A 14,633-nucleotide genomic window follows, 5' to 3' on the forward strand; every position below is an offset into this window, starting at 1 on the left:
GGAGAACACACCATCAAGCATCGAGTGAACTCGTTTCCAATGCTTGTAATGCGGATGGCAGTGCATTCTTGGCTCCTGAGTGCTATTTGAAAAGTTCATTGGGCCCACCATGATGTACATGTTTTATCCAAGCCGTCCATCCAATTTTCTAGCTCATTTTAGGGCAAGACTGGGAAAAATGAGGCAGATCCAAGTCTCAGGTGGACCACATCAAAGGAAACATTGGTGATGGAACACCTACTATTAAAAACTTCTTGGGGTTACAAAAGTCAAGCTGATACGTGTGTTTTCCCTTCATCCAGATATGTGTGACCTAATGAACAGATTAGGAGGCAAATAAACACTACAGTGGGCCCTTGGAAGTTTTTAATGGTGGGTGTTCAATCACCACTGTTTCCTGTGGTGTGGTCCAGCTGATATATGGATCTGTCTCATTTTTGGGCTCATGCCTTAAAATTAACTAGCAACATGGATGGACAACATGGATCATGGCGGGGCCCACAGAACTTTTCCATCAGTACAGTACCAACGTCGGTGCTGCAAAACATATATGCATAAAGTAAAAACTATGATCACATTCAGAAAGAAAAAAAACAGATATATGCACAAGGTTTAAAGATAATATACAATAAATATCAATTGAAACAATTTCAAAATGATGATAATGAACTTTTTCATATCATATGTAAGCGAAGCAAAATAGAGCTTTCATCTCTAGTATCTATATATGCGGGAGCAAAAGTTTATACGCAACTAGCGTTTCAACTTGCTAAAACTATGCCTCATGAAAGCACATAGGAGCCATTTTTAATCTAATTAATGGGCATTTGTATTGCATCCATTTAACTTTCACAGTATGGTGTCAAAGGAAATTTCCTACATGATTCTGACCCTAGGGATTGTACGCACACACGCATGCACACACATGCTGGTAGGGAGTTGATATCTACACCCACACTGGTTGATCATGTGTGTGTATTCTGCATAGTATAATACATACATATATGCAAAACTACAATTTGTATATGTTTTTTCGTAACCTTTTTTTTGTTGGAAAAAATTATATATCCATTCTTCATTCTGTGACAAGTTACAGTTGATGAGGCAAAATCATGATGCCCACATTCTCATGATACAACAAGTGGATTGGCGTGTCATCAGGAAAAAAAAAGTATAATTAAGTTCTCACCTCAATTCGACTTGGTTGCCTGGGTGTCTGTGTTCCCTTCCGACATAGCACCTGGGTTTTCTCTGGGAAGGAGTTTGAGGAGTGGCAGTGGCAACAATGAGCTGAGATTGCATAGAACTATTAAGATTGCCAAGTTATCGAAACTGTCCTTAGTTATACCGAAAAGCTGAGTCAGACCAGCACCCAACAGTCCTCCGGTGACACTGCCTCCATTTGAAATGGACATGAGCGTGGCAAAGAGTGTGGCTTCCATACCCTCCGGGCATAATTTTGCAGCCAATACTAGAACTGGCATGAATGATGCCTGCAGGAACCATACATTATTATTTGTTTGGCCACCAACTCAATAACTATTTTCTAAATAACTAGTTAAGACTAGTTTTTAGTATTTCAAGCATTTTTATTTATTTATTGAGTACTTATTGCTGTAGGTTACAAATCATTTCAACAAAATTGCAGAAACATCATACGATACGAGGTTGTCACAGAAATCAAAACAAAACTATGCATTTGAAGACCATTTAAATAAATATCAATCAGTTGAATGCAATGTAATTTATGCACATTGTTGACAAGTAGTGTATGAATCTGTCACATGAATTAAGGTGTATAGAATTTGTAGCTATTGCAAACAACTTGCTGAATCTTTAGTTTGAATGAGGCAACATTTGTTTAACCCCGATATTGCTAAAGACATGACCAATTGTAGGGTCCTGAACATTAGCAAATGTATCATTTGGTGAGGCATAGGAGTTCATACATGTGGGGCCCATCACCCAGTGATCCAGACAGTTGATATGATGGGGGCCAGCAAAGATGAGGATTCCCTGAAATCTACCAGATTCAAAGATGCTACTCTTCAATCTTTGCACTACTTTTGCCACCCTTGCTGTATTCTTTTCATTGTCCCTCTGTTGGTCACTTATGGAGGGTTTAGGATCTTCCAAACATGGATACTTTCAGGGTCGTTGGCCACCGATCACAGAACCCATCAGATCAACATTCCAGACCGCCAAACCAATGACACCACATGCGCAGAGTATCGTGACTCAGCAAACCATACATTTCTTGAGGCTCAGGACCCTGTAATTGGTCATTCTTAAGAGCCTGTTCGGACTAGGGAGAATCCTAACATCTTCAATTGTGTATCCTAAAGGACATGTTTTTCTTCTACAAAATGGCCTCAGCCAAAACCAATACACCAAGGGCGTGTTTGAATACACACTAATAAGCTGCTTATTTGGTTAGTAGCTTATGTGACAAAAGTTAGCTTGGTAAAATGCCAATTTAAGAGTTGTTGAACACCTGGCCTTGAGTTTAAAAGTATTGCTTTTTTTTTTTGGAGGGGGGGGGAGGAGATGGGGAGGCCGGCCGGTAGCAGCAGCCACCATGGCCACCGCCTCTCTCTCTCTCTCTCATCCCTTTTGCTCCTCCCTTCGTCAGTTGTGGCAGCGATGACCATGGCCGCCGCTGGGAGCAGCCACTACAGCCATGGCAACCCCTCTCAAACCCTATTTCTCCTGCAACATATCTCTCGATCCCACTCCCATTTCTCTGTCTCAAACTCTTCTTCTCTCTGGTACCCGCTGATTAGGTCCTTGAAGAATAAGGAGAAGAAGATAAGGTAAGGGATTTCCTCCTGAATTTGGGGTTTTGGACCGTCTGATTTTCTCATCCATCATGGACTCCCATTTCGCACTGTTTGCTTTTAAGTAATATGGGTCCACATTTGGGACCACTTTATTTGAGTTGGAATTTATTTACTTTTTATGTTGGGGTTTTTTGGCTGAGAGAGAGAGAGAGAGAGAGAGAGAGAGAGAGAGATCAGCTACTTGAGACATAAGTAGCTGAAGCAAAACAGCCTAAAAGACCACCTTAGCTGGCACTTTCCTCTCCCCTCCTACTTCAAATTACATGGACAGGGCCATCCTATCCAATTCAATGCATCCCATATTCAAATAGCCCTAAAGCCCTTCCATTTACAACACCCACTCTACAATTATGGAAACAATTCATGATGCAACTTGAAAAATGGGTTGGCGGAAGATAATCTTGATTCTTCATGGTTTTGTATTAGGGATTATGAAAGAAATGGATTGGTTGTTAGTGGATTGGCAGACTAAAACAACTGATAAGATGCTACACATGTTTAAAGCAGATTGGGTCCATTCTACTGACGAGTGTACGAACAAGTGGTTTGATGAATCATCCCATACTCTTCTAAATAACCCTGTAATATACCTTCATAGTATTCCCGAGCATTTTCTGACTGAAATATTTTTATTTTCTTCTCAAACTGGGTGAGTACCATCTTATGAGACCTTTTAATAATGTGTGGTACTTCACCACAAGCCTTCATGTGATACAACCAGGTGCAGTGGGAGAAATCATCCACAAAAGAAATGAAATATCAATAGCCATCCATGGATACAATAGGAGCAGGTCCCCACACATCAAAATGAAACTAAAACAATCTTTTATTCAAACTTGAGGAAAAAGTTGGTTTACAATGCTTGCACAACTTACAAAGTTCAAATTATAGATTGACTCAAAACTGACTTCAAGTATGGAAATAACAACTTCAATGACTGAAAAGACAAATGTCTATGCCACAGTCTAACCTGGGAATTATTATGATTCATACTAAGTTAGTACTTGACTGCAATGCTGAAGGAGAACCAACATTATCTAGAAGGTAGAAACTATCCGCTTTACGACAAGTCCCAATCATTTTCCTCATCACCAAGTCCTGGAAAACATAGTGGCACAACCGATCGATGGGAAGGATCTGCCTAAACGTGGGCACCTCCAAACTAAGCACAAGAATTGTAAACAAAGTAGAAACACTAACTAGGATTTTCATTCACTTTCAAGGTGCCTTGATACAATTCATGCCAGGCCCTTAAATAAGCTTTTAGACGCACAAATAAGGAAGATTCTTAATGTCATTGACAACTAATGATTTATGCAAAAATGAAAAGGTAAATATGAAAGATACTTAATGGATAAGAGATACCTAATGAGCATTGTTTGAATTATCTCCGATATTATCGAAATATCTCCGATATTATTATCCCCAGCTTGGCGATATCGATAACACCTAGAGATACCAATAACACCGGTATCGATAACACCTAGCGATACCGATAACACCGGTAGTATTAGAAATTCCAAGCATCAACAATGTATTGCTAAGTACCGCCAACGAATTGATATTGCCAATATTTTCAATTGTGAAAATTCCAAGAGTCGCTTGTGTTGCTAATGTATTGATATCGCCAATATTTTCGACTATGTAAATTCTAGGTGATGCTTGTATCACAAGTGCATCAACGATATTTCAATAATATTGCCAACGTAGAGATATCACAGAAAGTTTGTTTATTAAAAAAAATCTATTTCAAATGGAAACTTATTGTGTATATATTCTTTTTGCAAATTTTTTATTCTTAAATATGCAAATAAGTGTATTTTAGCATCTCCTGAAGTTTCATTGAAAATTCCGCCGTTTTCTCACATTTTTTGTTATCAGTGATATTATTGGCGATATCGATATTGTTTCCCTATCCCTGACTAGCGAAACTTGTAGTGATACCGATACTTTGAACACTGCTAATGAGATTCTATTACATGCAAGCTGATTGATTTTGCATAGCTAGCTACCTAACTAGGAGGATATGAACTCCTCATTGTGGCCAATTATAGGCTTAGGCTTGGGCCTAACCCATGGATCTTGAGACCAGATCAGCCTGCATCAATCCTCTCCGGCATGAAAGAACTCGACTTGGGTGAGTTAATGGCTTGGTATTGCTCATAGAGGTCAGGATTCAGGTGCTGGAAGTCTATAGGTGTGATCTATGTAGCATCAGAGAGAGGTCGACCTTGCCAATGGATGAGAAATTTCTCGTAACCACATTGGCGTGTGAAGACAATTTGATTGTCAAGAACATCAATGATCACATCTATAGGGGGCAAAACGGTTAGAAGTATGATAGGTTGTTCTTTGATACCATCATCAGTATGGTGCACAATAGATAGAAAGATCTTACACATTGAAAGTATGATTGATAGATAAATCTAATGAGAGATCTAAAATATAAGCATTGACACTAAATCTTTTTATGATTTTGAATGGTCCCACATCACGAATATGTTCTTTGATACCATCATCAGTATGACGAATGAAGTCATTAATCTTCTCACTTGGTCTCAACTCTACTGGTAGAGGAACCAAATTGACTAGGAGATGCAGTCATATACCAATTACTGCTTCAAAAGATGACATGACTGAGTTATAATCACTTGCCCAATCTATGGTTGACCACTTCCGTTTGACCAACGGTCTGAGGGTAGTGGACATAAGAGAAATGAAGCTTGATTTTCATTGTTGCCCAAAAGGTTTTCTAAAAATAACTCATGAACTTGGGATCACGATGTGACACAATTGTCTTCGAAAGCGCCTGAAGACGAACGACCTCTCGAAAAAATAATTGAGCAATCTTGAGAGCATCTACTGTATTTAGGCGTAGTATGAAACGAGCCATCATTGAAAATCGGTCAACCACCAGAAATATCGAATCAACTTTCCGAGCGGTCTTTGGCAAACCCAGGATGAAGTCCATGATAAGATCTTCCCACGGAGCATGCGGGATAGGCAATGGTTGATATAATCCACTATTTTTCTTTCAACCCTTAGCAAGTTGGCAAACCCTACATAACTGGCAAATCTTTAAGGCATCTGATTTTAAATGAGGCCAAAAGTATATATCCACAATGAGGGCTAGAGTCTTATAACAGCCCAAGTGACCACTACACAATCATTCCTGGGACCTATAAATGCACGAAAATCATTCCTAAGATCTATAATCCCACCGTATTCGTTACGGGGACTTGTAATCACATTGTAATCGTTCCCTAGCCTTGTAATTGTACCAAAGTTGTTCCCAAGACATATAATTGCACCGTAATCGTTCCCGGGACCATTAATCACACTGAAATCGTTCCAAGGACTTGTAATTGCATCGTAATCATTCTCAGGACCTGTAATCCCATCGTAATCATTTCCAAAACTTGTAACCACACCGAAATCATTCTCGGGACCTATAAACACACCGAAATCGTTCTTAGGACCTGTAATCGCACCATAATCGTTCCCGAGACTTATAATCGCACCGTAATCATTCCCCCGGACCTGTAATCGCACCATAATCGTTCCCAAGACCTATACTTGAACCGAAATCATTCCCGGACCCTGTAATTGCTCCCTAATCATTCTCGGGACTTGTAATCGCACCGTAATCGTTCCTAGGACCTACTAGCGTGTCACTCCCTCACAAAACATTAGTAGATGGATGTATTGGGTAGGCAAAGTTGTGTCTTTCGGAACAAGTAATCTTACAAATGCTAAAATATAGGTGTCTCACATGTTCTCCACTAGAACATTTGTATAAATACATCTGAAATCCTTATCGTCGACATACTCACATTGTATTTCTTCAAATTCTGGATCAATGACAAACATCAATGACAAATACAATAATGCGCACAACAACTTAATGCATCAGCAACCTGACTGCCTTACTAGCCTTGTGGCGGATGATAAAGGAGAACTGTGGAAGGTAAGCCCTTCACTTGACACAACGAGCACTCATCTTCTGTTGAAAGTTTAGATACTCATGAGCTTCATAATCATAGTATATGACAAATTCCTTGCCAACCAAATAGTGATGCCAATGTTGTAGAGTTAGAACAATGGCAAAAACTCCCAAGTCATAAGTAGAGTACCATTGCTTTGCTTCAAAGAGCTTTTTCGCTAAAGAAGGCCATTAGATGGCCTTCCTAACCAAGAACTCCACCAATGTTGACGTTAGAAGCTTGCAACTCACCTCAAATACCTTCTCAAAATCTAAAAGGTGCAAATTTGAGCTTCGGCCATCTTATGTTTGATCATACCAAACTCTCTTATTACTGCACTTGTCCATTGAAATTCTCTTTATTTCATGTAATCGGTGATTGGAGCCATGATGCTGCTGACGTTTCCTAGAAAGCGTATGTATAATGTAGCAAGGCCATGGAAACTATGAACTTCAGAGATAGTGGTAGGTGTCAGCCAATCAACGATGGCTTTCACCTTGGCAGGTCCACCTCTAATGAGACAATGTACCCTAAGAAGATCACGGATGTACTCATGAAGGTACACTTTTTAAGGTTAATGTAGCAGCGCTCGCGGTGAAGGACTCCGAAGATAAGACCCAGGTGATTGAGGTGCTCCTTCGACTTATTGTATATAAGGATGTCCTCAAAATAGACAATGAGAAACTTGCCAATAAAGGGATGTAACAACTGGGTCATGACATGCATGAAAGTTCTAGGCGCGTTTATGAGACTGAATGGCATGTCGACCACTTGTAAAGACCATCCGTCATCTTAAATGTCTTCTTCTATTCATCAGCAAGTCAGATGTAGATCTAGTGGTACCCATGACGAAGATCAATCTTGGAAAAGATGTTAGTACTTGACATCAAGTCCAACATCAAGCTGAGGAAGGAAGAACTTGTACTTCACTATGATTTTATCAATCGTTCAGTTGTCCACATACAAACACCATATTCCATCCTTCTTGGGTATAAGAAGTGTTGGCACAATACATAAGCTTAGACTCTCTCGGATATAGCTCCTTTTTAGCAACTCATCAACCTGATGCTTCAACTTAATTGGACTCATTCAATGTACTAGTAAGTTAGGTAAGGATGCTCCGAGAACCAAATCTATGGCATGTTGGATATCCTGCAACAAAGGCAACTCCTTGGGCAGATCATCAGAGGCCAAATCTTGGAAGTCATGGAGCATGGATTTGACTTCATTAGGAATAGGCTCATCCTGATCAGTAATAAGTTCCTACACTTGTTTTGTGACTAACGGACATTATGCCTTTCTCCTTTCTTTCTTCCTCAAACTTCTACATGGTGAGAATACAGAAGTTGAGAAGAGTAGCTGATGTTGGCGATAGGGGCGTAGATGGAGGCAACATAGACTGCAACGGGCAAAGATGGATACAATGACCTTGTTAGAGGAAAATGTGTGTGTTAGCGTCACCGTTGCTTTGTACCTTTTGGTCAAAAATCCAAGGTCGACTGAGATGGATGTGGGTGACAGTCATCGGAATTATGTCACACCAAATGCCGTCCTCATAAATGCCAATTTAACGGACACCACACATCTTCGAGTTACGGGGATGGTAGTGTCATCAACCCATGTAACCTTGTGTGATATTGGACGCCTTTCGGTTGGCAATTTGAGCTTATCAATCACCACTTAAGAAACGATGTTCATTGCATTGTCCCCATTGATGATCATACTACATAACTTACCCTGACATTTTACCCATGTACAGAAAACAATGGTTTATCGCCAATCTTCTTCTTCCTCCTTGGTGATGGTAAGGAAGCAACATATGATAAGAGTGAGACCTTCAACCTTAGATTTGACCGCAATTTCAGCTGGGGGGAGGGAGGGTACTACATCTGTGATATAGGCTCTATATAGGGTCATTCCATCTCGATGCACTCGTTGTAATACTCATGACCGTCCAGGTAGTAGGGGGTCCTCATTACTGCAGTAATGGGGGTTCCAATCTTGTAAACACTTATTAGAAAAATGTCATATTTGTCCACAACGAAGCAGTCATCATCACGACATTCTCGAGGAGGATTAGGAATAGGACCTCACCCTTTGGTGTCATGTCCTTATAGTGCTGGTTGCCTTTAATATGAATATTGTGGTGGAGGGTGATGCAAGGTTATGGTTGCCTTAGCGGAGTCTACATCTGTGGGCACGATTGGTAGTAAGGTGGTCGGTATCCCTAGGGTGAAGTCCGATTAAGATGTGGATCCAGACCTTTTCTCACAAAAGATTCCTAGGCTGGAGAGCCTAAGCGTCAAAGAGTGTGCTGCCGCAACTGTTGTTCAACTCTTCGAGCCTTTCGATGAATATTGTTGATTGACTCAAAATCATACATAGCCATCTCACGTTGGATCTCTTACCATAACCTTGCCCGGTAGTGGTTAGTTGTACGGTCTGTTTACAAGCTTACAATGAACAAAAAGCTCACTGAACTTCTTAGTATAGTGATCCACCAATAAAGTTCCTTGTTTGAATGAAAGGAGTTCTTGGAGGAGGGTATCCATATAGTTTGAAGGCAAATACTTACTTTCCAGCTTCTCTTTCATGTCAACACCCCTGGTGATAGTAGGGCAAACCATGATAAGATGGTTGTCGTCAATGCTCCTCTATAAGATTCATATTGGGCCCTTCAGCTTGACCTTAACAAAGGCCACTCGTTGGACATCAACCATGGCATACCATAGAAAAATAATCTTCAAGCGTTGTAATCCAATCGACAAAAGTCTTTGCATCAAGGCGACCCGTGAAGTCTAAAACTTCAACTCATACTTTCTTGATGATATCTTTCTTGGGTGGGCATCTCTATCGAGGCGTCATGGGCTCTCTCTGCAAAGAGAAGTCATAAATAGACTCCTAAGGACCAATTCCATATTGATTCACCAAAGATTCAGGCTGGAACCCTGGTTGCAGATTTGGGTTACCATCAAGTGGGTCTCCATGTTATTCTCCACGTAGCTGGTCAACAACGGTTTCCAGGTTGGCTACTCTTACGAATAACTCGGTGATACAATTGTTTTGTTGTTGATCAATAAACCTCTCTCGATAGATGTGACCATTACTGGCAGACATGTCTCAAGAGGTGACATTGGCAAAGCGAGGGATAAAATATTTGGCAGTTTCTTTTTTCTTTTTTAATGGGGCTGGATTTGAATTGGAATATGGCTGATTTTGGGAGCTTTTAATAGGCTGGGATAGGGCTTTTAATGGGCTGGAATGGGGCTGTTTATTTATTTATTTACTTTTATAATGGGTTGGAATGGGGTTGATTTATTTATTTTTATTTTGTTTTAATGAGTTGGAATAGGGCTAATTTTTGAAGTTTTAATTGGCAAGATGGTTCTTTTTTTTCCTTGGGCTAATTTTTGGGGGTTTTAATGTGCTAGTATGGGGCTCATTTTTTGGGCTTTTAATGGGCTAGCAATCTCCCCTTGTCAATAGGATGCTTGGGCTTTGTAAAAGAAAAGAAAAAATTGAATGGGGGTAAGAGGGTGTGAACACTGGATTTTGGTGGCCATGCTTTTTTGCTAGGTTGAAGCATGTGGGGAGCCTCTCGAATATGATGTGTTTGACTTGGAGACTCCACTAGCCAACTGGCTCAAAATTTCACAGTTGGTTAAACCTTATAGAATCTTTAAAAATCGACTAAACCCTGCAAAATCTATATTCTTCAACTTGGAGAGTTGGAAAATGTGGAGACAGAAGCAAGATACGTTGAGGGGGTCAGACATCGCCAAGAAGCTGAGTAGTTCACAGTCGGTAGCGAACAGGAAGCTTATAAGGACAGCAGGAGGAAACGCTAAGGTTGTAGCTTCGTTGGGACTGGAATAGGTATCAGAGGAAGAGGATGGTGATCCTTGGGAGGCTGTTGGGAAGAGGAAATCAGGTCTGGAGAAGAAAGTAGGAAGGAAGGCCCCATTATTATACTACCCAATCCTTTACATTGAGGGATTCTTGGAGGGTTGTCTCCCAATCAACTTCTCTAGGGTGTTTGGGAGAGTGGGTGCAGTGATGGAGGTCGTGCTACTAAGGGACAGACCTATTGGGGCTTCACCTTTGTCAAGATGAGCTCGGAAGAGGAATTGGTAAGAACAATGACATTGTTGCATGGGGATAGCTTCAGAGGGAGGAAGCTCGTAGTTCAAAGAGCAAGATTTGACCTCGAGCTCAGAAATAGAGAGGTGCAGGTTTTGGTGAATGAAATGGCTCGGCAATCTCCAGGGCCCTTGTGCTAGCGTAGGGGAGATAATCCCTCTACCAATAGAGAGGTGGTGCTAGGGATTTTTGACCCGACCGTATCTAACCTCAGAGGCTCTTAAGAAGAAGCAGCCAGTGGAGGAGAAATAGGTTCCTAAAAAGGCATGTTTGATTTTCCATGCCAACTGTAAATGTGTTGTAAATGAGTAATTTCCTTTCCATCCTTGGGTGATGGAATCCCAAAGGCGTTTTGCTGGTTTCCCAATGCCCAACAGCAAGGTGAGGTATGAAGACGGTAATTCCCAACTTTGCATTAAAAAAAGAGAAGTTTGAACCCCTTCTTCACGCTACCCAACTTCCAATAGTAGTTACAAGAAACATTAATAAAGAGCCCATCATATAAAAAGATAAGAAAATGAACATAAGAATAAAATGTTCTGAAAATTAGTTTAAGTAAAACCTTATTAACTTTGATAATCTACCATTTTTGAACTCCACTTAACACAGGTGACAAGTATCATTCAGTTTGGGTCCAGTTCAATGCCTGTAGCAGGCAAAGTATGCTATGGTCAACATTTTTGTTCCACACTAATCTCTGTGTGCCTTCATACAACTCTGGACTTGCATACTAACACATTTGCTAATGAAATCATAACTCAAAGCATTCAGGCTCAACAAGCAAACTCCATTCTAAGATGGAAATTTGGATTTTTTAAAAAGAGGAATCTGCTCTGTCTACTCTCTATATGCATGTGGGTGTGGTAACTATTCTTTCTGTGCCTAAAGAGCAAATTTTACAAACATTTTTTCATAAAGTTAGGCAATATGCAAGAACATCTAGGCAAAAAACCTCATCAACAGCATGAGATCACCGGGTGGTAACAAATGCTCACGTGTCAATTATTCTGTGGAATGGCTAATTTTTAGAGTGCCTATATGACACATTCTCCTCTAAAATTCTAAATCTCAGGGGTGATGGTATATATTTGTTGTCCAGTCACAGTGAAGTAACCAAAGCTTAATGTATGCAACAATAACTGATATCCTTGAAAGCTGTGTTCATTCATGGTATAGAAAATTATCTAATATTCAAGTCAAGGCAATCAATCACCTGACCAAGGACTGTTATGATCAAAGAATCTCCCATAGCAAACCACTCATCACTCACACCGAATTGCCGATTTAATCCAGTAACAAGGAAAACCTGAGCAATAATATGAACTATTGTCAATGGTTAGACAATGACATCCAGATCAAAGATTTCTCAAATATCATTAATGAAACTGAGATAAATGAATGGTAAGCACCTGTGTCATCCCAAGAGCTGCACCTATAATGGTTGTCAAGAGGAAAATTTTTCGCAATGGAACATTCTTCAGGAACCCATTATACAGTCCAACACCTAGCAATGATGCCACTGAAGTAACAAGCTTGACACGTCCTAAAAATTCTGGAGTAAAACCAAGTTTATTTGTGCTGAAATTCAAAAGAAACAACAAAAAATTGTTTACAACAAAATAAAGATTCTCTAAAGAGAAAACTGAATGGTAAGCAAAGGAGGAAACAATGTGCACAAAATAATAATTGAAACTGTTGGAGGTCAACATATAGCAGCAAGCAACTGTCAAAACTAACACATTAACCCTTTTACAGAATTGAAGGGCATGTATAGGCTTGGGATTCATACCAGACGGTGTAGAAACAAGATATGAATTTTTATTCCATCAAGCTACAATAGGATTTAAACCTAAGACCCTGTTTGGTAGACGCCTAAAAATGAGTTATCTCATTTTGGTAAACAGAAATTATGTACCAGAGATCAAGATCTCTGATAAATAATGAGTTCATGTTAATAGTGATTATGCATTAGAGATCAAGATCTACAATACGTTTATTATTATTATTATTATTATTTTTAATTTTTAATTTTTAAAATTTTTTTTTAAAAGGTAAAGATCTCTAAGGGCCTGTTTGGTTTTCTGAAATACCGTCATTCGGCTGTAAATAAGTCATTATGACTTCTAACAAGTGTTTGAATATAGCCGTAAATACATGCACTACTGTAGCCTCTGAAATGGCAGTGTTTCAGAGTAAAGTAGCCGCCTGAAACAACATGTCGCTGCAGGTAAATCGATATGAGATATCAATGCAGCAGACCTGACACCGGAAAGAGCCGTGGTCCGCAGGAGCATTGGAGCACGAACGTGGGCAACAGAGGCCTTTAAAACAGATTTTCCACCATTGTGTCTTCTTCATCGAGGGACCAAACTGCGTTCTCCCGCATTTTCACTCCAATAAGGTAAGACGACAACGGTCGGATACTTTCATTGGTACAGTTCTCTTTGTATTTCTTCTCATCCGGCCTTTGGTTATCGGAAATCCCTTCATTCATGCCGTGTTTCTTCCTTGTTTCCATGGTCGACAGTATACGGCTTCGGAGCTTGTCTATAAGCTGGTCATCGGCAGTTTCCGCAGCATCTCCAATCAAAAGCAGGTAGTTACAAAGGGATGTTTTGTTCTTTTGATGATTCGAACCATCTTCTTCCCTGATGGTTTGTATTGCATGTTATTGCAATTTTCTTGCCTTGCATGATATTATAATTTTCCTGTCTTGCATGTTATTGCAAAATCGTGTATTGCATGTAATGACAAATCATACCCTGATCATGGTACCTATTTCTTCCCTCCTACAATGGATTCTCAGCCCGGAGATCGTGACATCTTCCCCATCACCTATGCAAACTCCTCAACTGGTAGGAAATCATCTCCTGTTCTATGTCAATAGTCAAGGAATATGGCTTGAACTCTTGCGGTTATTGGAAAAAGGACAAGAATTTTTAACCTATGCACGTGGTTAGGCATATGTGGCCCATCTGATGACATTGATGTTCTGTGAAACATATGTGGGCCATCTGATGACGAATTGATATTTTGTAAAAAATATTGTCATTCTTTGAATATCCAAATCTTTGTTGTTGTTAGTCTCTTATCCTTGCATTTTATTGCCAGGCCAAAAAGCCTATAGGACCGTTGGTCAGATGTGAATTGACCTATCAAAATATGATTTTTGGTATGGGTTATCATCGGATTAGCCATGATCACGTCCCCACAAGAAATGGGCAATGATTCTTCATCCTGAGGGGTCTCCTCCTGTCCTGATTTATTGGATTGGAATGATTTCTAATTTTGGGTAGTCTTTATGTCAAAAGAATACCAATTACGCATGAAAATCCTATCAGGAGGAGATGATCGGCATGAAACGACTTCTCAAATGATAATGATTTCAGCAAAATCTAAGAAATCTTGAGATTTCAGCAGTTTGATTATGCTTAAGTCTTCGAAAAACCAGCCGCGAGTACCTTGCACTAATAGTCCACAAGAAGTCGTAGATCGGATGACGATGCCAATCCAAGCAATACAACATGCTTGTGAAGAATTATGGAGGCTCGATCCCTCTCTCGCCATATGCCAACATGGGCATTTAATCAGGTTGGCCCCACTTAGTATGTGCCATGGCCCTTAGTCATTAGGTGCGCAGAACCGAATGTGGAATGTTGTTTTGTTTTTT

At 40.0% G+C, this 14,633-nt stretch overlaps 1 protein-coding gene across 2 annotated transcripts in view; it reads right to left on the bottom strand.

The window, feature by feature from the left end:
- Positions 1 to 684: 684 nt before the first annotated feature.
- The window catches only part of LOC131232224 (folate-biopterin transporter 1, chloroplastic), a 73,753-nt gene continuing 59,804 nt past the window's right edge, over positions 685 to 14,633 (bottom strand). For both annotated transcript variants that reach the window (XM_058228422.1, XM_058228421.1), the window contains exons 7-9: positions 12,373 to 12,541; positions 12,177 to 12,269; positions 685 to 1,493 (exon numbers count right to left, since the gene is read on the bottom strand). In XM_058228422.1, the coding sequence (XP_058084405.1) occupies positions 1,191 to 1,493; positions 12,177 to 12,269; positions 12,373 to 12,541 (565 nt within the window). In that variant the 3' untranslated portion in view covers positions 685 to 1,190. The remainder of the gene's footprint in view (positions 1,494 to 12,176; positions 12,270 to 12,372; positions 12,542 to 14,633) is intronic.

The sequence above is a fragment of the Magnolia sinica genome, chromosome 18 (assembly GCF_029962835.1).
Source record: "Magnolia sinica isolate HGM2019 chromosome 18, MsV1, whole genome shotgun sequence".
NCBI lineage: Eukaryota > Viridiplantae > Streptophyta > Magnoliopsida > Magnoliales > Magnoliaceae > Magnolia > Magnolia sinica.